This window comes from Balearica regulorum, chromosome 22 (genome assembly GCF_011004875.1).
Source record: "Balearica regulorum gibbericeps isolate bBalReg1 chromosome 22, bBalReg1.pri, whole genome shotgun sequence".
NCBI classification, from domain to species: Eukaryota; Metazoa; Chordata; class Aves; order Gruiformes; family Gruidae; genus Balearica; species Balearica regulorum.
Window position 1 is genome coordinate 6,349,145 of NC_046205.1, and position 25,284 is coordinate 6,374,428.

At 46.9% G+C, this 25,284-nt stretch overlaps 2 protein-coding genes across 4 annotated transcripts in view; one reads left to right on the plus strand and one right to left on the minus strand.

Annotated features, from left to right (window-relative positions):
- Nucleotides 1-1,508: 1,508 nt before the first annotated feature.
- NCDN (neurochondrin) lies at nucleotides 1,509-5,367 on the minus strand. The gene is made up of 6 exons (XM_075773855.1): nucleotides 5,170-5,367; nucleotides 3,769-4,755; nucleotides 3,321-3,547; nucleotides 2,923-3,147; nucleotides 2,558-2,700; nucleotides 1,509-2,247 (listed from the first exon to the last, which is right to left on the minus strand). Exons 1-6 carry the CDS (start codon nucleotides 5,275-5,277, stop codon nucleotides 1,811-1,813), a joined length of 2,127 nt encoding a protein of 708 aa, XP_075629970.1. The 5' UTR covers nucleotides 5,278-5,367; the 3' UTR covers nucleotides 1,509-1,810.
- A 131-nt stretch (nucleotides 5,368-5,498) lies between these two features.
- KIAA0319L (KIAA0319 like) overlaps nucleotides 5,499-25,284 on the plus strand; it is a 33,013-nt gene continuing 13,227 nt past the window's right edge. Inside the window, exons 1-10 of one of the 3 annotated variants that reach the window (XM_075773843.1) lie at nucleotides 5,501-5,838; nucleotides 7,110-7,276; nucleotides 12,198-12,304; nucleotides 12,458-12,889; nucleotides 18,000-18,288; nucleotides 20,387-20,488; nucleotides 21,336-21,433; nucleotides 22,610-22,697; nucleotides 23,916-24,008; nucleotides 24,689-24,821. In XM_075773843.1, coding sequence (XP_075629958.1) covers nucleotides 7,135-7,276; nucleotides 12,198-12,304; nucleotides 12,458-12,889; nucleotides 18,000-18,288; nucleotides 20,387-20,488; nucleotides 21,336-21,433; nucleotides 22,610-22,697; nucleotides 23,916-24,008; nucleotides 24,689-24,821 — 1,484 coding nt within the window. In that variant the 5' untranslated portion in view covers nucleotides 5,501-5,838; nucleotides 7,110-7,134. Of the gene's footprint in view, nucleotides 5,839-7,109; nucleotides 7,277-12,197; nucleotides 12,890-17,999; nucleotides 18,289-20,386; nucleotides 20,489-21,335; nucleotides 21,434-22,609; nucleotides 22,698-23,915; nucleotides 24,009-24,688; nucleotides 24,822-25,284 lie in introns of all 3 variants that reach the window. The other 2 variants (XM_075773844.1, XM_075773842.1) reach the window with 2 other exon arrangements.

Sequence of the window (25,284 nt, forward strand, 5' to 3'; positions counted from 1 at the left end):
CCATAGGGATGAATGACGGCCAAGCCAGCGCCGCTAACCACAGCAAGATCAACGCAGCGCTGGGGGAGAGAGGAGAGCACCCTCCTGCTGATACAGGCACATATCTCTCATTAGTGCTAATGACAGCCTTTCATTAGGGGGAAGCCCACACCCTTTGACCAGAGGCAGAAGAGCATATGGGACTGGGAATAGTCGAAGGTAAAGCATTTGAGGGTTTGGATGTTTTTTTCTGACAATCTGTAAATGCATTTCTGACTCTCCCAACGCATTGATGTTTCCCCGCGGTGCAGGGATGAGGTGTTCTTGGCAGGATGGGGAGACTCTCCCAGCCCACGCTCGAGCAGAGCTATGCTCTTTTCCAAGGCCAGGAGGCTCATTTGCTTGTTTGGCTTGCATTGCTTTCTTCTGGTAGCACCTACCTTTGTTCCAACTTGCATTAACTTTTCAGGGCTGAGCTGGCAAGATCAGAAAGATACTTTTCCTGAGCAACAGCAGACGCCTCCTCTCCGGTTGTGTAAGGCGTTTGCTTTCATAAAACAGTGAGCTAAAAATATGTATAAAGTAGGAAAACACCCAGACTCAGCCCTCCTTTTGAGACAGCTCCTCGCTTCATTTTTTTCCTCTCGATCAGAGGATTCCACAGCCCCCCCAGCACGAGTTTTGAGGCAGCCGGGAGCAGAGCCTTGGTCTGGCCGGGCTGCTGCTCCCAAAGAGCTCCTCGACTGACACCTGGTGGAAAAACCTCCCGGACCCGGCTGCAGCCCGAGCGGGCGGCTCTGCGGGTCAGCCCAGCACCCCCCGGCCCGGCTGCCCCTCCTGGGCTTTTCCCTGCTCAGGCTCCCGGGCCGGCAGCCCAGGCTGCGGGGTGATTTCCTCCCCCATCGTCTATGTGCGTTTGTTTTTTTACATCGGGCCTCTCTCTTCCGTAAAGCAAACGGTACTTCTCGGTCTGCGGGGAGTCGGTGCGGTGTGATTCACGGGTTTCTGCTTTCACAACCCCTACCCCTAAAGTGAGCCAAGGCCTCTGCACATGGAACCCCCCACCCCGTGTATCCCATCCCTGCAGCGAGAGAGAACCTGAGCAAATACAATCCCCAGAGCTGTGCTTCGTGCAGGTGTTGTACAGGGCAAAACAGGTGACAGCGAGTGGTGCTGTGGTTTTCTAGGGATGAATTTGGGATGACAGTACCAGTCACGGATACAAGCAGGGGCTTGTCCCGCAGCACAGTAAAAGGGCCTTGGGGCAACTTCGCCCCAGAAGGGGACAAGTCTGTGCCAAGTTACAGTAATTCTCACTGCTATTGGTAAATTTTAAAGCTTTTCCTGTTCCTGCCCTTTGCAGCCTTCTACGTGTAATGCCAAGTTACTTTACTAACACGTGCAGGCCTCTGACAGAAAATGTGACATCCTGAAGGGCTTACTGGGACAAAATGGGGAGAGCATGTTAACAGGAGAGGCAGGCGATCTCTCAGGGCCCTGGGCAGAACTAAATCCCAACACTGCAGGAGTTTGAAAAACAAAGCAACAGAAAACATCTTTAATAATATAAAGTACTTTTTTCAAAGAGAAATACTGACGGCAGGTCAAGCAGGTGCATGTTGAAACATTCTGAGGCAGCAACGGTTCTGCATATCAGGTTGTGGACAGTGCAAATCCTGCTGAGCTCTGCTGCATCACTCCGTTTTCACAAAGTTTGGTCACTGAAATGTGTTTTTTCGTCCCCATCTGGCACCAAAGGGTACATGAGAAATGTTGAACAGATCTCGTATGGGTATCTGGCTTCATTTCCACAGCAGGTGCTGCTGGATCTTCACTGCTCAGTCAGACACTGTTCCAAAGCTGCCATCCCGTAAAGGTTGGCCCACTCTCGGCCACGGTGGGACAAGATCACATCCCTGCATGGCTTGCTGGCTCTGGCCAGCTCTACCAACACACCCTGGAAAGAGGCAATGAGCTCAAAATCCACTGAGGCTGGAGCAACGCGGGTCAGTAACTCCGACAGGCCTTCCAGCCACCGTGCCTGGAGGACGGCTTGCGGCAGCCACGGGAAGAGCGGCACGCAGCCGGCCAAGGCCTGCATCCCCAGGAACCAGAGCTCACTGATGTCAGCCCAGGCACTCGCATAGGCAGGCGACACGGTCACGGTCAAGACGTCACTACCAGGGGCTGCTTGGGTGGTGTGAGCTTGTGAAAGGAAGCGAATGGTGGCTCTGAAAAACTCCTTGGCAGACTGGGTCCCCTGGAGAACTGAAAGGGAAAAAAGAAATGAATTACTTGATATGGAGCTTGCTTGGCCAAAGGAGGGACCCTTTGGTGGGTCTGCCCACACTAGGGCTTTCAGGGAGAGCAGAACACCGTCCTCTTGCCCTAGAAATCTCTTAATCCCAGCGCATCGACCTGCTGAATCTTCTGCGTGTTTCTTGCTCCTCCAGGTCTTTGGTTTTGTGACTTTTCTGATGACAGAAACTGGACCCGTTTTCCCTGTATTTGCTTTCTCCAGCCCAACCACCCAGACCTGGTCTCTGCCCGTGCAGAGCAATATGGGAACTCTTCTTACCTGCTGAACTTGCAAGGATCCTGGCCATAAGCAGGCCCAGAGTGGCGATGTTGGCAGCTAGAACCAGATGATCTTTCTGGGGCAGCAGCAGCGGAAGAGACTTCAGCAACATGTCCATCAAGGAGGAAAAGGTTTTGTCTTGCCTAGAGAGAAAGCAAACCCTGAGACACATTTCCTGAGCAGAGCCAGAAGCACCTGAAAATGTCAAGGTTAAATGCAGCACCAAAAAAACCTAACGTAGTTGGTGTTGAAAAAGGAATGTTCCTTTTTCAGCATTGTGTCTTAAAGTCCTGCAAGCTCACTTCACAACACGCCCTCTTTCTTCCTGCTGACAATCTCAAAGCCAGCTCCTGCGGCTCTGTTACCTGATGAGGTCCGGTGCAGTCACCACCAGGTTAAGGAAAATCCCACACACAGTCTGTAGGCTCATTTCAGTGCTTGTCAGTGGAGTCAGGGACGCGGGCTGGGAGGTCAGCACCTCCCACTGACGCAGGAAGTACTCACACAGCAGTGCTGGTGCCCCTTCTGAGATGAGGATGTCCCGGGGCCTGTCCTCTGCTGTTAAATGGCAGAAGCCAGGCAGCAGAAATCTGGAAGGGGAAAGAATTGGAAACACAAGACAGAATGGGTCTAAGCCCTGCATTGCATCCACCTGGGGGGGGAAAAATGCCACGAAATTGGCACTGTGGGGAGAAAGGAAAATATAAAAAGGTTTGAGCAGGTTTGTGCTAAAATGCATCAACTCTGTGTTTAAAATACACACCTCAGAGCATCCTGGGGTAAGCCAGAGCCCTCGGTGCTGACCAGCTCTGGTTGGGGAAGACTCACAGCTGTGCTACCCTCTTCAAAATGCTTCTTGGCATAACGAACAAGGAAAGGCAAGAGCTCACAGATTTCCTGCTTGAGGGAGGATGTCTCTTCTGCCATCCAGGCTCCAAGGATTCGAACAGAAGCAAATATGAAAGGGTCTTGTAGCTCCTCCTCTTTAACCTGCACGGAGAAGAAAGCAGACAGAAAATCACACGTTAGGGCCGCTGTCCTATCGAGCTACCACAGGTATGAAAACCACAGTGGGCCAAGATGCACGTTATGCTCTATACAGCTATAGCCATGAACTGCTGAGCACCCATTGAGATTCCCAGTGAACAGCTGTCGAAACCTCCCAGAGTAACGCACAAAACCATGCTCTTTGCTTCAAAACCCTGCAATACCTGTCTCAAGTAGAATATTACAGCTCCAAATGCCTCCTCCATGATCCTCATGAGCTGCATTTTCTGCTCCTCTTCTAGCAGTGGTTTCTCTTCTCTCAGGCACTCCTGGATCCCCATCTCAATAAGGACATAGCAGGCTGTTACCACTTCTTTTTTCCCCTCCACCTCCAAGGGATCTGGCTCCTCCAGGGTCAGGCGGACCTCCACACAAGCCAAATTCACCAGCAAGGCCAGGAACTTGCTTCCAGCATTCCCTGCTGGGATCCACTCTGACCCACAGGCTTGCACAATGCAGGCAGCAAGCTTCAGAGCTGGGTCCCGCTGCGACTGCCTGAGTTTACTGCCCAAGACGTTAGCCAGCCCTTTGTAAAGTCTATGGAGGCACTCACGGCCCTGCGAGTCCTGTGTGAGGGGTGGCAACAGGGGGATGAAGTGAGGCAGAACCTCACACAGCTCAAATTTGGTCATGTCTTCAGCCTTGAGAAAATCATTGGAGAGCTTGCTCAGCACAGCCAGGAGGTGTGGAGCATCCCTCCGCCAGCACTTCGCCTCTGCTACGGCCAACAGCCCCAAGAGCAGGGTCAAAGCACGGTCAGAGCCATAACTGCAATTCACGTAGGCCTGGCACAGGGCAGAAACCGTCCCTTTGGTCACCAGCTCTCTGGGGCCCCTAGTAGTGGCCATGACAGCGCTCAGGCACTGGTACACATCATCGATCATGGACGTGCTGTCCGGATTGCTGGGGGAAACCAGGATGTCATTGAAGGTTGGGATTTTGTTCAGGATCTGGGAGTGACCAGCTAACTCCGGATCGGTGCAGAAACATGCCAAAAGCGTGAGGCCCAGTGCCCGGAAGGTGTGCTCGGGGCAGCCAGCCGGGGGTTGCCTGGACGTGAGCAGGCGATTCGGAAACGTGAATCCAATTGCGTCAAAGATCTGGCGGCGGGTCTTTGCGTCTACTTCTCCAGCTCTGACCGCTTTAGTCACCTGTAAGTCAAACCAGGGGTGAGCACGCAGCACAGCAAGAGGCTTGGCTAAATTTACAGGATCCAACGGGGGAAAACAAGAACCCTAAACAACTTTCATTAGCATGGAAAAGCGAAGCCCTGACCACTGAGCTGGACGCTCCGTCTAAGCGCTAACCCAGAGCTTTACCAGAGCGCTCCGGGAGCGCGGCCACGCCGACCCACCTCAGCGCACCCAGGCCAAGGCCGGGCTCTCTCCGCTTCGCTGCTGGGAACACCGAGGCATCGAAGCGCCTTGCCCCGCGGCCCCCACCGCCAGCAGGTACCGCTGCAAACGCCGCTCGGGCACTGCCGTTTCCAGCGGCGGGTTTCGCCTTCCCCCGGCCCGTTCCTGAGGCAATGGCGCCCACGGCGCCGTCCCGCAGCGGTTTCTTACCAGGAGCAGGGCTGCGAACTGCTCGCTGTCGTTTCTCGCGTCTCTGAGCACACCGAGGCACTTCTTCAGCGTCGAGCTCCTGTCTGCGGAGCCCGCGGCCGCGGCCATGGCCGGGCGGGTCGGTTCAGGGACAGGCAGTAACACCGGCGCCGCCGGCACCGGGGATTTCTCAGCCCCTCCCCTCACCAGCGTTCCGCCCGTGACCCCGTGCGGCCTCTCAGCCAATCAGCGCGCCTCCACCGCGCCGCCGGCCAACCGCCTGCCGCCTTGTTGGGCAGTCCCCGAAGCCACCGCCTCCTCGCAGCCTGTGGGCAAATCACCTGTGGCTGCGCGGCCTTCTCGCCCGCTGGCTGCGGGAGGGCGGTGCCGCCCCGCCCCGCCCCGCCCCGATGTGATCCGGGACGGCCGGCGCCGGAGCTCCGGCAGTGACCGGACGGCGCCCGCAGAGGCGGTCCCGGTTCCGGGCGTAGCGGCGGTTCAGCTTCCGGGTGAGGGGTGAGCGGGCGCCCGCCCGCCGCTGCCGAGGCGCCGCCGCTATGGCCGCGGGGCAGGAGGCCGCGCTGCCCCCCGGCCCGCCGCGCTGGAGGTCCGGCCTCGCCCGGCGCCCGGCCCCGCTGCCAGCCTGAGGCCGCCGAGGAGCCGCCGAGCTCGCCTCGCCATGCGCCCCTGGTACGTACCCGCCGGCGTCCCGCTGCGCTCCCTCCTCCCGCCCGTCCCGGGGGCACTGACAGGCCGCGGCGGCTCCGTGCAGGGGCCGGGGGGTGGGGGGGGAGCTCGGGCCGGGCGCCCCGGGGCCTCCGCTCTCGGCGTGTCCTGCCAGCCGGGCTGGTGCGGGGCGAGCCCGGCTGGTCGGTGCCTACGCCCCGGCCCCGGGTCACCGCGGCCAGCGTGGACCGAGCCGTCCTCGTCCCGCGTGGGCAGCCCCCATGGGAGCGAGGGGCTGGCGGAGGGCAGAGCCGGCGGGGCGGAAAGTTTCCGTAACGACCTGTTGGCTGAACGGCCGCGGGTTTGTGCCTCTCGTCGTGAAGTTTTCCTCGTGTCCATCCCTTGCAGTGTTCCTGGAGCTCTTTCTTCCCCAGCGGACAGTTGAACGAAATTCCCTTGAGATTTAACAAATGATGAGTGTTTAAGCAATGCAATGCTATATATATACATATATATATATATTCCCTTTTGATTCTTCAGAAATGGCAGATCTAACTCCTTGTGCCTAATGGTGCTTTGTTACTCTTTGAAAACAGATAATATTTATTACTTGTGAAATAATTAACATTTTCATATCACATCATCTAGAACAAATTTAGATTTCACTAGCACACGAGGCTGTAAAAGGGCCTTTGGCGTTAGAAAGGCTGAGAAGAAGCATCAGTCCTTTCGTGACCTGTGCCCTGCGGAGCAAAATACGAGGCCAAACAGGTCTGTAGCTCCGTGTTTCTCAGCATTGCTATCTTCTTGTGTCTGTTTGTTTCTGGCTGGTACCAGCCAGCACCAACACGCAAGCGATGACATCGCCAGGCAGATGTGCTGAGTTTCTCACTGCCAGTGTTACGCTCGTGGTGCTGGCAGGGTGTCCGTTCCCTGTGGGCTATTCAAAACTGAAATTTCCCAAATGCGTCTTTGGAATCCGGTGGATTGTGGTATTGGGTATTTTGCCACTGAAAATGGTGGGGTCTGGAGGAGGAAATCGTGAGGGGGATGGGAAAGGCCATTGTGGTGGCCGGGTGCAGTTCAACACCAGAGGCTTGGCTACTGCAGACTGCACTTTAGTATCGTATATTGATAGTTACTTAGCAGCAGCTGGACTAAGCCACAGCAGATAAGATAAGACATTCCTTTTCCTCCACAAATGCTCTATTCTCTTTGTAATGTCAGCTGAATCCATGCGAGAACATATGAATTGCTGGTGGATGTTTTGTGTTTCATATCCTATATGTTTCTAGAACCCCGCTGGTGCCCACAAAGGCCATGGAGAAGAGGTTGGAAGCCAAGTTCAGCTTTAGCGCCCGATATCTGTCACGATACTGCCTGGGAAAACCTGCAAGGGAGCTGAGAATTCTGCAGCTGTTCTACCTGTGTGCTTGCCTGTGTGCCTTGTGCTCCTCAGCAGGTGATTCTTCTGTTCTCTCTGTGATTGTGTCTATATTTTTTTATGATGTTTATCCCTCTCACTTGTTTAAAATATTCTGAGAGGAAGGTGAAATTATTTGCTGCTAGACATTGTAGCCGGCTTTAAAAAAACAAACAAAACCCCACCCTTAATAGTTATTAATCTGTCAGAAGGGAAGGGGAGATGTGGGGCACGAGGGGTCCCTTCTCGTAACGCTGCGTTGCTCTGATAACCAACTGCTATTTTGAGTCACCCAGTGCTCAGCAGCAGGGTGTCTGTGTCCCCCACACAGCTACTGTTGTGCATTTTCACACGTGGTGCTGGCTTTCAGGCACTTGCCTGTCTCTCAGAGAGAGCTTTCTCTGAGCTGAGAACTCGTTCATTTTGCAGGAAAAAAAAAATGTGATACTCTAGAAACTAATTTCAGCTAAGGAATACTTGAAGCAAGTTGGAAAGGCAGGAACGTTTTGTTTAGTCCTCAAATGTTTAATACTCTCCCCAAATGCAGTATGTCAATAATCTGTATTTGCCTACAGGCAATTGTTATGTTTGGGGTTTTTTTATTTCCTGTTCAAACTTGAGCAACCGACCTTTCACTCAAGTAAATAACCAAGTTAATGGCCTGTATGGAAGTTTTCTCATAATGGATTGTATGGGGTTGTTTTTATTTAAAAAGTTCAGATCCTGACTTTTCAGAGAGACACGTTAAGTTCCTGTGAGCGTTTTGAGGCCACATCTTCACCAAGAGGTGATATTTTTTCCCACGTGTGCGCGTAGCATTCACCAGATCCTAGTTCAGAAAGTTTATGTGCCTTTTTTTTTCCTCTCATTGTTCAAGTTGCAGTGAATTATAGATTTGAGGCAGTGGCAACCTCAGTGCACAGCTGCCAACTGCTTTTTTTTTTTTGCTGTGTCTTCATGGTAGCGATGTATGAAGATGGGATTGTTTTGCTTTGTTTCTTGATTATGTGGACGTGTTCTCTAGGCTGCTGCGGTGTCTCTGTTGCTTCACCAGGCCTTCCTGGATGCTTACGAGTGACAGATTTGATTAATCTAATGAGCTGTGTGACTGTAATCAGCTAATTTAGAACCTGGAAAGACATATTTGTATTCCTGTTCCTAGCAAAGGGTTCTCAGTACTGTGTGTTTGGATGGTGTGTCAGGTGAATTGCATGTTTCCATGTAGACTGGGCTTTCTGCGTGGCGTTTCCTGTCTTTAGTAGTGTCTCAGAAGTCTAGAGCTGCAGATCCTGTGTCACTCTTAGAGGATGTTTGGGACAGTGCTGCAGTGTTTGAGGGCTGATCTGCTTGGGAGTTAAAACCATGAAGGCTGATGTGTGTGCGGAAACATAATTATATGTGACATAGTTACGCTGATATGGACACTTTGTCCGCTGCGGAGTTTTTGTTCTTGTTTGTGTCACTTAGGCAGCAGAGTTTGTTAAACTGAATAGGGATTATGGCCGCTTAGAAATTAGTGTGATCATGCAGGGTAACGTAAGAGGAACTATGTTGACATAATTGGTTACATGTGACAGATTTTAAAAGTCTATAGAGTCAAGACTTTAATCATTAATCTGATATCAGGAGGGATTAACTGCCTGAGCAAGTCTGTGAACCTGAGCTTATTAATAGGAACTGTTCTTGTCCGTTCCATTCCCCTGCTGTTCCACAAAGCTGCGAGCTGCATTGCCAGGACAGGAACTCCTGAGTTCCAGAGAAGAGCAGTGGGTTTTCTACTGATATACTAGGGAAGAAAAAAAATGACAAAATATTAAGAAGTGACTAAGCACACCCACTGTGCAGGCATCTTATGATTTGTGTTGTGCTAGGCTGGGTAGGCTGCTGCAGCTTTGGAGGGAGCTTGTCCTCAGGGATGTTCCTGCAGATGGGTTTGTCGTGCTTTTCTCTGGAGCTGCTGGCATTGATGCTGTCAGTGACTGGATTTGCTGGTCTGACCCAGCCTATGAGTTCCTGTATGCAGCTGCTGTGTGTGTGGTTGCATAGGGTGCAACGCGAGAACTGGAAGGGACTGAACAGGCTGCTCAGTGAGCAGGAGTTAGTAACTCCGGTACTCACAGCTGCCTTCTCTTATCTGGTGCAAGTCCGTATCTGCTGAGAGCAGGGGCTGCACCAGATTCTGTGGAGGTCCCCGTTTGCAAGACTGCGAATAGCAGCGTGTGGCTTCTCGTCACAACAATTCCTTTGGCCCATAGTGTGTTCCTGTAGGACTCCTGGGAAGGAAGTGTTTAGCGAACAGGCTGGGTGGATCTTCCTGGCAGAAAATCTTTCAACTTTCCAGAGATGAAACACAAGTGTAGACTGAGGAACTCTGCTTTCTGCCATGGCACTTAGAGTTGTCTGAATGTGTGATGCCAACCAAAGACCATGGGACTTGCCTTGATGAAAATCAGCATGGTTCTGTGGAAAATGTACATCTGGAATGCTAGACTGGCGTGTTGTGAGTTGCTTGTTAGCTCTCAGGAACGATAGCAGCAAACTGAGTTTTAAGCTATCCACGTACAGCAATTCAGAAACCATACTGGCTCACTTCAAATAAACATGTCTTAGGTGGGCATTAGCAGAGTTCTGGAAATGAAATCTGGCCAAAATATAACGCGGATCTCTACATCTTGGTTTAGCAGTGGGTTAAAAGAGAAGCAGAATGCTCTCAGCATGGTAGTGTTGTGTCATCTGGGCTAAATCATGGCTCTGGCATACCTAGGAGATGCTTGTGGGGATTCAGGTTTTACATTTTAGATTAATAAATGCAATATTTGTGTTATGTAGTGATTTTTCACAAGGGATATCTTCCCTGGGAACACTTTCCTCTTAAATATGTCCCATTCTGTTTGTGCCCCACTTCTAAGCCTGTTATAGAAAGCTGCTGCTGAATTTCACTGGATTCTGTATCAAGCCTTAATTTGAGTCGTATGTATGAGCCAGGGCTGACATCTGAGGAGAGCTGGGTTAGCGCTGGTCAAGGATGAGGAGGGATTTTAGGGCTGTGGGAAGCAGCACAGTTCCCTTTTGCACAGGATATATTAGGGACAGTGCTTCATCTTTAACAAAGTGATTTTTTTTTTTTAAGGCTAAACTGAGTCTGAATGGATAAGATCCTCTTGAAATTCACAGCAATAGTGTTATTCTTCATTTGTTACTTGTTTCTCTAAGTCTGTGTGTACACAAATGCACCTTTTGCAGGTACACCCCCCACACACACCTTGTACTGTGTCCTAATTCCAGGCCCATCAGGTTAGTGCCAGGTGCTTGTCCCTGTGTGCACAGTCGTGTCAGGGTGACTGTCAGTCCAAGCACTTTGGAGTGTAATGAGGTTGGTGGTTGCCCCAGGCAGGCATGCTGCCCGTCTGCTCGCTCTCGAAGGAAGCACCGCGTGTTGATGAAGTGTGACAAGGATGGTGGTGATTTTAAAGGTGCTGATGTCAACTTCTCTCTCTGTTGAACATATGCAATGTTTCATTTACATGTTGCAGTTGGACATTGCTTGAGTTAAGAGCTTCTCAACCTTCTGCACAGTTGTGGGTTCAGACACTCACAGGGAACTCTGGTCCCCTGTGACTTGGTCATGGATCTCGAGTGCATTCTGTTGCAGCTGATGCTGGCTTTCTGGAGGCTTGTCTTCAAACTGTGTGGTCTTTCTCCTGTGCCTCAACATATTCCATCTTTAATGTGTTTGTAACTTGGAAGTGACAGGAGAAGTGGGGTGACAAGTCTTCCCGGGGGGACAGACAGATGGATCAGTAGCCTCTACATCCATGCCTATTTGTTTAGTTCCCACTGTAGTGAACGTGGGTATAATGCAATGTGAAGCCTGTATTCATTCAAAGTTACTGGAATGGTAATATGTTACTGAACTTTTCTTTATATGCTGTCAAGAAATGAGGATCAGGGATATTATAATTTAAATTCAGACTATTTTAATGGAGAAAAATTTTCCATTTGTGTTCTGTTCAAGAACTCCATTCTTGACAGGCAGGGCGCCAGATCTGGAGCATATTCTCCAGCTGTACTACTCAGAGTCCAGAGACGTAGTTTGTGAAGTAATCTTCCAGTGACCTATTATCCCTTGGATGCTGAACACAGCACAGTGTAACAGTCCCATAGGTCATTAGTCTATTTTTAGGGAGTCCTTAATCTGCAGAGCTCTGAATTTTGGAAGCCTTTAATCCATTGATCCTTGCAAGCACTCTAATTTTTCATGCTAAGAAAAAACCCCCAAACATATGCAAAGCAGTCACTGCTTTACTGCTGATTTGAGAACTGAACTAACCTGACTCTTGGAAAACGTTTGACAAGTAGTTTCTGTTATAGAAAGCACCGCAGTGGGGCGGGTGGCGAGGGTAGACCTTGTAGACCTGTGTTCTAGTAGATGTAATGACTTCTCAAATGGAGTCAAGTGGCTGACTTCAAACATCATCGGCATGGAAGAAGAAAACATGCCTTTATACTATGGACCAGGCCAGTGTCACTGTTTCCAGACTTCAAGGCACATTGTGGGCAGAGAGGCAATACTGTCAAATGGTTACAGTAAGAAACTGTACTTGGGATTCCTGGGTTCAATTTCTGCTTCTTAACTTGCTGTGTAACCTCACCCTCACCGTTCCATCGGTGCCTTATGGTCCTCTCTGAAACAGAAATGTTTGTTTGCTCCATTGCTATCAAAAAGGGTGGTGGTCCCCTTGGTGGGAGGTACAGATAGTGGATTGTTGCTTAAAATCTTGTGCAAGTACTAGATACTGAGGCTGGGTGTAGATTCTGAGAAGTCTCCACTTTACTGTCCTGTACCGTCTCTCCCACATTGCTCTCGTTCCCTAAATTCATCTTGACAAAAGTAATGAGGATCTATTGTCCACTGCTTTAAAGAGAATTGTCTTTATTTGTCTTCCCTCCCCTTTTCCAGATGCAAATCGGAACAGATCTGAATGTGAACCAGGGAAGATCCTGCTTGGTGGCCATCTGAGATCGTGGGAAGATCACCATTTACAGCTTCTGGAAGGATTTCATACGGTACGGTCCTGTCAGACCGCTTGCTGCCAGAGCCCCACCTGTGATGCCTTCTGGTTCTTGGAAAATATGTGCATCCAGGTGAACTGCACTATGCCTGGCATGTGTCAGGCAAACAGGACTGGCTTTTCTGACTCTGTTTTGGTGTTTTTAAAGAAATCAAAAAGCACAGAGCCCTTGTTAAAGTTTCAAACGGAAGGTGATGTGAAGACCTGGTTTCACAAGTGGTTGGACATCCCTGTCCAGAGGAAAAAAAGACTGCAGAGGTCATTCCAGAAGCGGAGCTTGGCAGATAACAGTGTGGAACTCCTGAAAAGGGATATAGCAGCAAGCCCCAGCAATGAGGCTGCAGCCAGAGCATCAGATAGCAAATCTAGGAGCAGCCGAAGTGAAGCGCAACACTTGAAGGACCAAGTACTGAGGCGCTTAGTGGCCGACAGACCTGTTCCTGAAGTCCATCCAAGTCAAAAGAAAGACTCACTGACAAATGGAGGGAATGCAAGAGAGCAGAAAACCAAAAGCCTGTTCCCTCCTAAAAGCAATAACGTGAACAGATCAAGTGATGCAGATGGTGCTGGCTCGCTACAGGTAAGCGTGATTGCTGGGGCTGGAGTGGGGCTGCCTTGGACAGCTGTCACCCTCCTGCTCAATCGTGCTTTATGTACTTTGACTTAAAACTGCTTAAGCAATAGGAGACCTTTCTGGATGCCTGTTTTCAGCCTCCTGTCAACAAGGCAAGGCCCACGGTTGGGGTTTTGTGTTTGGTTTTTGGAGGGATAAGAGGTTTTTTTTCCTCTCTTCCTAGCTGGGATAAGCTAAAAACATACCTTTTTAGCTCCACAAAATAAAATAAAGCTGTTTTCCATTGAATGCTGAATCAAGGCAGTTAAGTACATGATTTTATAGATGCATGCATAGTTTCCAGTGTACTTTCAAGTCAAGCCTGCTTGCTTGAGTTGGCATCTTAATGCCAACTTTTTTGTTCAGTTTTTGAAGACTGCTTCAGTCTCTCAAATCCACGAAAGCTTACATTGGCATTGATTGAATGAAACCAGTTTAGTCTCTACTCCAAACATGTACAATGTTAATCTAGTAAATCTAGACGTTAGTCTTAAAGAGAAAGTGGCATATTTGAATTGTTAAATGGTGTTTGTATTTTTAAATCTGCAAATAGTCTCTTGAGCCTTATCATGCAAAAGCTCATGCACTCGTGATGGTGAAATAGAAAGAATTCTACTTTGTGAAACTCTTCCTTAAATACCTTTTGCCATGTTTCTAGGATTTGGCATTGTTGAAGCCTGATGCCTTCTGGAAACTTGACTGAATTTATTTCTCTTCCTTGTATTCAAATCTTGGTTCCAGGTAGGGCTGTGACTGGTTGAGCCACCACCCTGCAGAGCAGGATGTGGAGAGCCGCCAAGGGACACCGCTGAGAGCTCCAGGGCAGCCCGGGTGGCGTGTGAAATCACGCATGGAAACTTCACAAATGTTTGATTTTTCCAGAACCCCGCAGCATTTAGGGGCTGACTCAAGATCTCAGATTTTCCTTTCCCGTGTAGTATTGCAGCATTTTCACCCTGCCTGTTCTTTCCTCTTCCTAATATTTGAGATTTACGCGGTGACCCCATTCTTTCAGTTGTTATGGGTGTGATGTCTGGGAGGCCTCTTCATAGCCAGTCTTAAATCTCTTGGGTAATAATTGGTGTATCTCCCTGCTTGTTCAGTTTGCAGTGTTGCAGTCTGAGTTGTCATATTATGACTGTACAGGGCCTATTCAATAAATTGGTTGCAAATATTATTAAATAATATGGATTAATCAGCTTCTGGATATTGCTGAGTATCCAGGATTTCCCATCTTTAGGAAGATATCTCTGTTGTCATTGAGGTGCACTTTTGGATGTTTGCCAGGGAAAGGTTTTTCTTCTCCTTACTGATTTTTGCTAGTATGAAAGCCCAGCTCTCTTGACAAAATGCCAGTTCATCAAAATAAAAACTTCTTACTAAAATACATTGGCTATGATGGAATTCCTGGCAGTCATGTTTTTGAGGAGGAGAGAGAATTAAAAAAATCCACCTTAACAGGAGTACTGAGTTGAAGCTGGTTCTACCTAGCCCTGGGCTAATTCCTTGATTATTGAACCATCCAACTTTCCCTGCAAAATGTAAGGCAAGCTATGCAGCTGTCCTTGCATTTCTGATCCGAGAGCAGTTTAATTTAGGCCAAGGATATAACATTTGAGGCTGTGTACTTGGGACATGGCCAGCCTTTACAGGAGGGAGATGCTAAAGCAAGGAGTTTTCCAATTTGGGTTGGTTATGAGCCAGAATAAGTAAAATTACACACATGCTGAAATCAGTAGAATTTCACCTGGGCTAGATTTGGTCCAGTACATGGAGCACAGGGCTTCAGCAGGTGAATGCTGTGCATTTAATACTGTATTCATAAAGGCGGTTTGGCAGGTGGGCTGGAAGGATGGGAGAATACTGGATCATTACTGCATGCAAAGCAGTTCATACCTGGGAGCGTCGAACATCTGAAGTGGGAAAGGACATTTGAGGTCAAAGTGACTCAACTTCTCTCTAAAAGAGGAGAAAGAAATTAATGTGCATATTCTCCCCTTATGTTGATGAACATTGAATGTGTGGCAAGGCAAATCTTTTCCTTTGCTCGTAGAGCCTCAGGGAAAAGTCAAGTGACAGTTTTAGGAAAACATTGCCTCACTGAGTTTTAATTCTCCCCTTGCAGTTCCGATAGCTCCATAGCCATCTGCAATGTCCTTTGCTAACGTGCAGCTAGCATTAATTTGTGGTTTTACTGTATCCATGCTGTAGAGCCAGAGATAGGTGAAGGAGAGTGTACCAGGATAAACCACAGTGCACCCTGCTCATCAGCCCTTAACTTAGGAAGGGAAATTTGTGTTTTTCTGCAACTGAGTGACATTTTCCAGGCACCAATATTTTTTTCTGCCTTGTTGTAGAAATTAATTTTAAAATATAGCAATGCATTTAATAGCCAGTCAGGAGAAGTATTTCAGCACAGCACTGCTGACAAGAAGGGCTGCTGCAGCACTGCAGCAGCTCTGCAGAGAGACTGGAAAAGGCTGCAGCCTTTAAAGTAGAGTTGTTACAACAGAGCCAGTGAGCTCATTCCTGCACTCACAATTCTGGCTACTAGTGTTTGACTCTTGCTGTCGTGCTTCCTGCTAGTGCTGGGTGCTTTTTACCCTACGAGAAAGGAGGAAAGGTCTCTCTTCGCAGCCAGTGCTAACTCTGTAGCAGTTTGTGAGATTACCCACATTTTTGTGAATGAAGCTGAAAAGAACCTATTTTGTAAATTCAGACCAGACTCAACAAAGTAAGGCCCATTAAATGAAAAAAAAAAAAAAAAAATCCAGAACATAGACATTTTTCTTTTGAGTAGCTGAGATTCAGTGTGGATTCCGATGCACATTGCTGCTCTCGTTCCATCCTACAGACGTAGGACTCTCATACAGGGAGACCAGATCACTTGTCCCAGGCTAAAGGCAGGTAGGGATCAAAATCAAAAGTGTCTGACACTCCTACATTCACTCAGGCCAGTGTGCCACTTCTCTCTATTTTCTAAGCTGATAAGATAGAACAGCTGGTAAACTTTTAGTCTGCTCCTCATTTATCCCTAAGAATGAAATCTTCTGTTCTTTGCTTTAAAGAATTCAGGGTTATGGAGTAAAGATAAGAAATGTCTCAGCTTGCAAGCATTAGAGGCATTTTTGACTGTTACGTTGCCCCAGGCAAAGCTTATCTAATTCAAGCTCTCCACAGGCATTTGACTGTCAAGTCATCCTGAAGACTTCTGGGAGGAAGAGGATCTCTCTTAACTATAAAGGTTTTTTTTAGGCATTAAAAAGCGAGCCAAGGAATCATCCAGCTCCCTGAAAATATTACCGAGTGAAGTGGAGACTCAGCTGCTGTGCCCAGCAGACAGATGTGGGTCTCCTGCACGCTGTTTGTGACAACTGTTCTCGCAACCTGTCTGGGTTGCTTCTTGCTAAGCAAAAAGTGGTTCCCCATAGTGGTGTGAAGTCACGGAGACTTTGTGCTCCTGTGCCTTTTCTAAACAGTCTGGCTCAAGTGTCTGAGTTCCTGCCTGGCTGTTCCCTTCTTGTCGTGCCAGTATTTCTAACTTTATCTTATTTGCTTACTTGGCAAAAGGGATGAGTTGACTCGAGTTGTGGATGGGTGTAAGACAGTACTGCTTGGGACAGCCAACTGTCCTGAGGCTGCCGATGAAGAGCAGCACAGAGCAGTATGCCAGATTTTGCCTGCATCTTTGTTCCAAAGAATCCGTAGCTTTGTTAAAGATGAAGGAAGCCCATCAACAAGCAAGCAAATAGAGAAAACCAGCTTATGTCCGTAACACTAACAAATAGCGTTTGGTTCTTTGGCCCATACAGCTCAGATGTTAATCAAACATACAAATGAATTATGTTTTACGTTCTGTGACTGAGGGAAAGTTAGCTGAGATACGAGGAGAGGAAGTGATTTGCCCAGGACTGCAAAAAAAACCCTTGCAGAGAAGCCTTCAGTGCCTTCACTGCTACTCCTGGTCTGGCTGGCTGTTGCAGTGTGTGCAGGATGGCTTTATTTTTACAACTGGCATTTAGTGTTTTCTGAAGCCCAGCCCGTTTACTGACCAGGATGTTGCCCACCATGGTCTAGAGCATTTTTACAGTTGCCATTTCCTGGACTGAATGCCAGCAGCATGGGATAAAGCTCGGGAACATTTCCTCCAACACGAGCTTTTGATCATCTGCTCTCGTGGGGAGTAGTGGTGGGCAATTCAGCTCCAAAACACGTCCCAAGTCAAAGACAGTAAATTGCTCCATTTTAAACATTTAGCAGATGTTCTCAAAATAGTTAGCTCCACAGAACGTGCTACACACATGTACTTCATGGAGGAAGGTGAATTGTCAAGAGTATTGCCTGGCAGGCTGAGACCTGGAATGGGGCTAGGTACTGTAAGAGGAATTTTCTGATGAAAGAAAGGAAATTGTTACTGCCACTTTGATTATTTTCAATAAAGTGGCTCATCCTGTATTGATGTAAGCAAAACTTCTGCCCACAAGCTCGGCTCCCTGCCCCAGCAGCATCTCCTGTGGCATGCACACAGGGAACTCTTTGTGTCAGGTCACCTTGCTTTGAAAAGTAACTCTGAAGTAAATTTCCTCTTGCTGCAATGATTCGATTATTACATAAAAATGCCATTGCAATCCTCCTGCTTTGTGCTTGCCAACTGCACAGCTTTAGAAAAAGGAATACGTGGCCAAAATAAAAGGCACAGATGTGCCCCAGTCCTGGTCCCTGATTTTTGTTTCTGTCTTACCCCATCTCTCTGTTCTTTTAGCTCCAGTCGCTGCAATTTTAAACCTAGATCTTCTGTCAGGTTTGCCATGTCAGCAGCTGTGATATTTAAGATGGTGTAGTTAAACTGAAGGTCCTAGCCAGTGTTCAACTGAGCTAGAAGTGGCCTATCAGCTGTGGAGGAAGAACAGGGAGAAACACTTTAGAAGAGAAAAGAGGAAGCAGTAAACCACCCTGCTTCTGGGAAAAACAAACCAGGGACTTTTCAATCTCCCTAACTGAAGAAGTGCAACGAACACAGTAAAAACAAAACTGACGTTCAGCATTCAGTCAAACTAAGACAACTTTTGCTTTACAGATCCACACAGGAACATCTGTACCAGAGCCCTCAGTGCTGGCTACGTTCTCCAGTCCTGTGGTGCAGGGCTTGACAGCCACAGGGAAGACCGACCAGCCTGGGCAGCCAGATGATGCTTTGGTCCAACCTCACTCCTCAGGTGTGTTGCCCACAGTCAGCCCCATGCCGGGGAAAAGCACAACGAAGATGCAGACGACTACTTCTGTGCCAAGTGGAGTTCCCACAAATGGCAGTGTTTCTACAATCCAGACCACTGCTGCATCACCAAGTACTACTGCCACCACACCAGGTGAGAACGTGCAGCACTCCAGCAAATGTCACCTATTCTGGTTTTGTTGAAGAGCCATTGCAGCACTGAAAAATGCAAGATAATTTCAGAAATTATGGTACCTTTCAAAAAGTGCTGAGATACACGCTTCAGCGCATGTGCCAGTTGGACTCCGTTCATTCATGAGGTCTGGGGTGGGACTTCGGCATCATAAATTTGCATGTGACCATCGGATCTGTTTCCAAGGACAGCTTGAAAGTAATGGTGATATCTTAATTCCCAAAGTGAAAGCTCAGATGTGGTGTGAGGCATAGTCCTGTGAAGCATTCTTTCAGTAGTCTTGATGCACTGCTATCTATCAAGTTGAGCAGAAATCTTAAAGCTTGCTCAAAATCAGGTGTAACTGATTCTCTTCTGTCCCTGCAATGTTGAGGACAGTTCAGCCATGGAGAACGATGTACTTGGCTGTTAGCCCATGCTTTGCTTTGCAGCAAAATGATGTTTCTGTTTACACTGGTATTTCTTGAAACAAACTCTTGAAAGTGTATAAAAGCCAAAACACACTTTGCACAGCTCTGTTAACTCACCCAGGCCATTAGCTCACCCTGTAAGGATGCGGACATACAGTGAATGGTGTATACTGGTTGTGTGATATCTCAGAACTCCATTAATCCAGTTTGCTGAAGTATTCATAGCTGAATTTCTTTTGAATTTAGGGTTCCTTTCCCTTACAAGGGAACAAATGGAAAGTGTAAAGGAAATGCTGCATCCAAAGACGTTTTTGGCAGGAAGCTCATTGGATGCTTGTGCTAACAAGTTAGTATTCTTTCTGAGGACTTACCCCACCTAAAACTGGAAAATATATTTTAAACATTTTCAGTGGCTTGTGTTGGAAAATTAACATAGCCAAGGCCGCCTTGTTTTGCTGAATAATACAAAGATGACACGAAGGGTAGATTTTTCCAAACGGGGTTTTGGTTTTTTGTCTGTTTGTTGGTTTGGGGTTTTTTTCCTGCTGAGATCAGATTTCTTTTTGCCTTGGACCTCTTTGCAGCTGAAAGGCTGATGGAGTTATAATATCCCAGGATCTGGAGTAATTGAGGGGAAAAAAGAATTTGATGAATTTGTTTTCTTTTAGTTAAGTGGTTAATTCCAGTAGATAGTAAACAGATGGAAGAAAGGCTAAATGTTTAATGACATTTTCCCCATCTTTTTAAACTTGGATTATTTGTACATATCTCTGAAACATTGTTTTTGACAGGGTCAAACTAGAGTAAAGCAACTTTAATTCTTGCGTAATTCCCAGCCCAAATAATACAAAGACAAAAATAAAGCCAATGGGAAGGGATGAGGAGGCAGGGAGGTACTCTTAAGAAATGCAGTATTGGTCACCTTAATGCTAAGAATAAGCAGGAAAAAATGTGACCAGCCATAGTTTTTAAACTATGTAGTCTGTAAAAACAAACTACCTGTCAATTTATTTGAAATAGAATGGCAAGGAAATTCTTAAGTAGGGGTTGAAAAGAAAATGTAAATAAAAGGGACAGGTTTGTATTTTGAGTTTCCATACTCAGTGTGGTAGCTATGCAGTTTTTAAAAAAAAAAAAAACTCTTAGCCCCTAAGCAGTTTTTCAAAAAAGAAATACCGTGGATTCTTCATATATTTGTGAAAATCTGAAATTGCAGTTTGGTAAATAGCAGCCTTTGTCTCGCTGTGCCATGAGACTGCAGATGGATTCTCTGCCGAAAACCTGTTGGGTAAAACCCTTCCTGTCCTGCAGGACCTGGGTGAATGGATCCCCTGTACGGGACCCAAGGGTCACCTTTCAGCCCTTTAGAAAAGGAGCAGGAGCTGCACAGCATCTGCAAAGAGAGAGATGGCTGAGTAATTTTGGACTTGCCTTAAAATTGTAAAACCCCATTAGTGCTTTTACGTTAACATCTAGAGCGAAACCTGAAACGGGAGCTATATTGAGTGATGGGATGTTTACAAAATACAGCCTTTGTAGCTGGTTTTTATTCCACACACTGAAGCCAAGGCGGTTTTTATGTATGTATCTAAGTTTGATGTTTTCTTCTTTCCCTGTTCCTCTTTCAATTCTGTGTTTCTTCCTCTCAGTTATGAAGGAGCTGGTAGTTTCCGCTGGAGACAGCGTCGAAGTGACCCTGCCAAAGAACGAAGTTCAGCTGAATGCATTCGTGCTTCCTGAACCGCCACCTCGTAAGGCTTTCCTGGGAATTCTGCTAAGGGCTGGTGATGGTGAAATGGCAAATAGGCATTAAATAAGGACAATCTTGAAAATGTCTTTTGTAAGAGAACTCTTTCCTTTAGAAATCTTTCATCCTGTGCTATTACCTCATGCTGTCTCTCACAGAAAATAGCAAGACAAAAAACATGGAAAGTGCTACAAACTCAGTAGATTTGGGAGATGGCATACTCTCAAAGCGGTATGTGAGGAAGCAGTGGATCCTCATCTATTTGTGATATTTGCAATAGGTGACAAGTTGTCTTAGCAAATGATCTCTCGTTTAGTGGATTGAAGTCTGATTTGGGGGGTTGGCATGCTGAGGAACACATTTCTAGACACTCCTCACTTCATCATGTAAATTGTTCACAGGTATTTGTAAAGTTCCTGTCTATAGCTCTGTCCACAGTGGCAATGCAAGACTGTGGAGGAGAGGCAACCATGTTACGTGTTGTGCAGCACCAGGGAGAGATGAGATGCATTCCTCTTCAAAAACTGGCATTATGTTGTGTCTGCAGGATTTGAGGACACGATTTTTCTCTCTTATTATCCTGGAGCTGTGATTGTTCCAAAGCTCTTTAATGCCTTAGAGGCTGAAAGATGGGTTTTGGCTCCAGAGTAAATGTGTTTAGAAGCACAGATTGTCTCTTTTCCTGGGTATATTCCCAAAAAACTGCAGCCCAAATTCCAAGCTGTCTCATTTCTCCATAGTGCAGCAGAACGTGCCTTGTAAATGTTTAATACCTTTGCTTTGCTTTAGCATGGCAGAAAGGCAGTCTTTTAAAAACTAACATCTGGACCTTTTTGGCTTCTTTTTTTAAGGAACCACATATTCCTATGAGTGGGAATTGATTACTCATCCAAAAGACTACAGTGGAGAAATGGAAGGGAAGCACTCCCAGACCCTTAAGTTGTCTAAGGTAAATCTTTTGCTGCTTAGTACCCTGTTGTGTGAAGTGCCAAGTGGAAAAAATGGGGACCCTGGCAGCCAGGAAAGACTTGTATGTGATTTCAGGATGAATAGGAAATTGCATGATGGGCAGGCAGCCAATGCTGGACTGCAAGCCCTCTTCTAAGTCCCTTATAAAAAGGAGATTGATCTGGCATGAGGGAAAGAAGAAATTGATTTCAGGATCTAAAAGCTGCCTACAAGCAGTGTGTCAAGCCTTACAAATGGCACAATTTAACATTAACAAAGGGTTGAGAATGTTTCTGCTACTGAATCAGTGTGGTGGACTGTTTAGGTCTGAAGCCTTGTGCTACCCACTGAAAAAGGGACTTGCTGATTTGCTTAATGAGAGCTGTGGAGTACCTTGTAGCACGTCCCTGGCTGCTGCTTTTAGGCAAGCTCTAACTGAAAGGATCGCCACTTTCTGCACATGGGGATTCTTGACAAGGGAATGGCTTTAAATGTTGTGTGAATATACAGCTCTGTATTTATGAGACATTCCTTTGAGCATCTTGGATTCTGCTGCACTCAGAAAAAATCTACAGGCTTCAGTCACGATACCATGCAGAGAAAAGCCCTTTGAAAGGAGATGTCTGTCTCTGTCAGGATTTTGGATACCATGATTGTTATCCAACACCTAGTCCTTCGCCCTCTCGTCTTGGTTTAATAGTGAATGATGAAGAGGTGACTGCCTGACTCATGTCACCTAGAAGGAAGAGAAGAAATGCTTTCCTCTGTAAAAACACGCAAGAAGAGATTTTCTTCTCTTACATGCAGCCTTTCTCATCTCAATTGCAATCTGCTAGTACAGATTCCTGTGGCCAGACAACCTGAACTAATCTCTGTTATCTCTCTTCTGTTTGCCTATTGTTGCTAGAAAATAAAGCTTGACGGACAATCCTGTGGCATCTGTGGTAGAAAGAAATATTAGTCTTTGGTTTCTGCATAGCTGTTGTGAACTAGAAGATATATAATACCATTTTGGCGTGGAAGCAATCCTTTGCTCTGTTGCATGGGTTGAAGCCTGCTTGCCTGTTTTATGCCGCTAATGTGCTACTGTGCAAAAGCATGGTAACTTGACCTTCTAATAGCTCCTGGCAAGGCGCTACCATCCTGAAGGTAAATAATCTTTTGTATTTACTTCCAGCTTACTGTTGGTCTGTACGAATTCAAAGTCGTCGTTGATGGGGAAAATGCCCGTGGAGAGGGTTACGTGAATGTAACAGTGAATCCAAGTGAGTTGGTGGAATTGTATCTTCTCTTAACTTCCTCTCTCTGACAAAGCCTGGACCCTGGTTTAACATAGTGAAAATTTGTTGTGCTCTGAACTCGGTATATATGTATCTGTATTAAGTCATTTGCTGAGATCTGAAACTATTGCTAATACACATAGCTATTTGTGCTATACTGCATACAGGCCAACCGCTCAGTAAAAGAGCTGGAATACTGGTACGAAAGTGCTTAGCAAATGCCTCACCCTGGATGGCCAATGCTTCGATAAAAACTAGCTGTAAGCGGGTAAAAAGCTTAATACCAGCAGGAGCAAAAAATGAAGGGAAGCCAGAGCTTTGAAGCTGCTTTGGAGGTTCTTTTTTTCCCTATCCAGTAAAGAACATAATTCCCAGGCACTGGCAGGTTAAGTCAAATCTCATTCCTTACTGTAAGACCTAGTTTGCAGATGAGCTGGTGTAGATACAGTAGCTTGTGCTGACTGTCTCACCAGGTCTCACTTCTTAGATGGCCTGTGTGAAGAGACAACCACAGTTTCTGCACTTCCTTTTGTGCAAAAACCCCTTTATTTTGCACACTTCAGCAAGACTTTTTCTACAACCTTTGGGCAAAGAAGTGTTCTTGCACTCCCTAAATTAGCAAGAGTGTGTGACTGGCCTTCTGGATGCTGTTGCTGATCATTTCCTTATAAGCAGTGAATCTGCAGCTGGCAGCATGCATCAAAATCATTCATTTTTCAGAGCAGCAGCCAAACTTTGGCAAGAAGCTCTAGGTGCTGCTCTGAGAATGGTCTGTGCTTGAATGCTTGACCCAGTATGGGAGAGCTGATGCAGTGCAGCCCTTTCCAGAGTACCAGTGTGGTGGCAGTTCACCTTCTTGCTTTTTTAAATTCCTTTTGTTAGCGCTCCTTCCCTGAATTGGGTGTCTAACTTGCTGAGAGCACGAATTGCTGCTGTTGATTGTGCAGTTCTCCGCAGTCGGTCCGGTCGGGGGCTGTCTTGGAGCTGTGTGGCACAGCAGTTCTGTGCTTTGGACTCCTCTCTTGGACTCGCTGACTGCAGGACTGAGGGGGCAGATGGGGCTGCGAAGAGGATGTGCAATGTGTATTCTGCTTATTACTCTTGGTGCACAAAGGCAGAGTGGTTTTGCAGAGTTCCTTGGCCAGGGCTTTTTATTGTGACTTGCCTGTAGATGTCATTGTAACAGCTCTGTTATTGTTGCAGAGCCTCGGGTGAATCAGCCTCCTGTTGCCATCGTGTCCCCACAGTTCCAGGAGATTTCACTGCCAACCATTTCAACTGTTATTGACGGCAGCCGTGAGTGCCTGCTCTTTTAAATGCAATAGTTTACAGCAAGCCTGGTTTCTGTGTGTTTGGTTCTGTGATGGCCCTTTGGGTAAAGCTTAAGAGGAACTGTCTGTGACGCTATCAAACACACTATAGTGAAAAGAATCAGCCTCCCTTGCCAGGCGAGGTGAATACGCACATGACAGCACCTCTCCATGTTTCCTTTTGAAGGGCATTGGCCTGAGCCAATCTCCTAAAAAAGGAAAAGCTCTAGAGGTTGCTGCTTAGAATAAAAAAATTACTGTCAGTCAAAATTACTGGCCTCTTATGTTAAGCTTCAAATGTGTTGGTTAGCTAACATACCACCTTTACAGGCCTGCACTGGAGCTTTTGGGGAGTTTCTTTAAATATGTTCAGGTTGTCTTACCCCCAACTAGTATTATTTTGTTAGTGTTCTGTTTTGTGAGTGGTTTTGTCTTCCCCCAGCACACATACGAACCTGGGTTTAAGGGTGTTCGAGTATACCTGTGAAACGGGGGAGAGGAGAGCGTACAATTTGGGATCTGAGCATAATAGGGACCTCTGGGCTTGGACCAAAACTGCCTTTGCCCACTAAGCCCAGTACTGAAGTGGGGGACTGAACATCTGGGGTTTGCAAAGAAGCATTTTCCAACTCCGTCTATGTGCATTTTCTTCCAAAACTGAAACAGAAAGTACTGATGATGATAAAATTGTCAGCTATCACTGGGAAGAACTGAAGGGTCCTTTGCGGGAGGAAAAAGTTTCTAGTGATACTGCCATATTGACACTGACCAACCTGGTACCCGGGAATTACACGTTCAGGTAGGTGATACCTGGAAGAGTTGATCAGCTTGCATCCCTTAAGAGTAAAATGTATGAGATTCCTGAAGTGTTAGTCTGGTTTAAAAAAAAACAAACAAAAAAAAAACCAAAAAAAAAACCCAAAAAAGCAATGTGGAGAGAACTGTATTTTGTGATGCGTTCCCCCTCTCCGCTCCTGCGCTTGCAGGTAGTTTCATAGCTTTTCACTTCAAAAGAGATAAGCTGCCCAGGTACTTTTTATTCTTAAGTTATAGCACTGGTTTAAGATGATGATAGAAGGGAACGAGTGGTCTGCCATCGCTACAAAATGTCTCTTGAAATGTCAACTCTAAACTGTTTGGGTAAAGGCTTAGAAAGAAATGCAAGCTTTAAATCCAGTTTTTAAATGCAGTGTGTTTGTCCCAGATAAGTGAATGAGGCCTAATGGTTTTATGCCTGTGCCTGAGTAATGGATAGTAGCTGG

What these genes read in the sequence shown, in the direction of transcription:
- NCDN (XM_075773855.1), bottom strand. Translation starts at nt 5,277, where the DNA reads ATGGCCGCGGCCGCGGGCTCCGCAGACAGGAGCTCGACGCTGAAGAAG. An exon ending in ACTGCACCGGACCTCATCAG is followed by an intron (nt 2,701 to 2,922) that starts GTAACAGAGCCG and finishes CTTTCTCTCTAG; the next exon opens with GCAAGACAAAACCTTTTCCT. An exon ending in GATCCTTGCAAGTTCAGCAG is followed by an intron (nt 2,248 to 2,557) that starts GTAAGAAGAGTT and finishes TTTCCCTTTCAG; the next exon opens with TTCTCCAGGGGACCCAGTCT.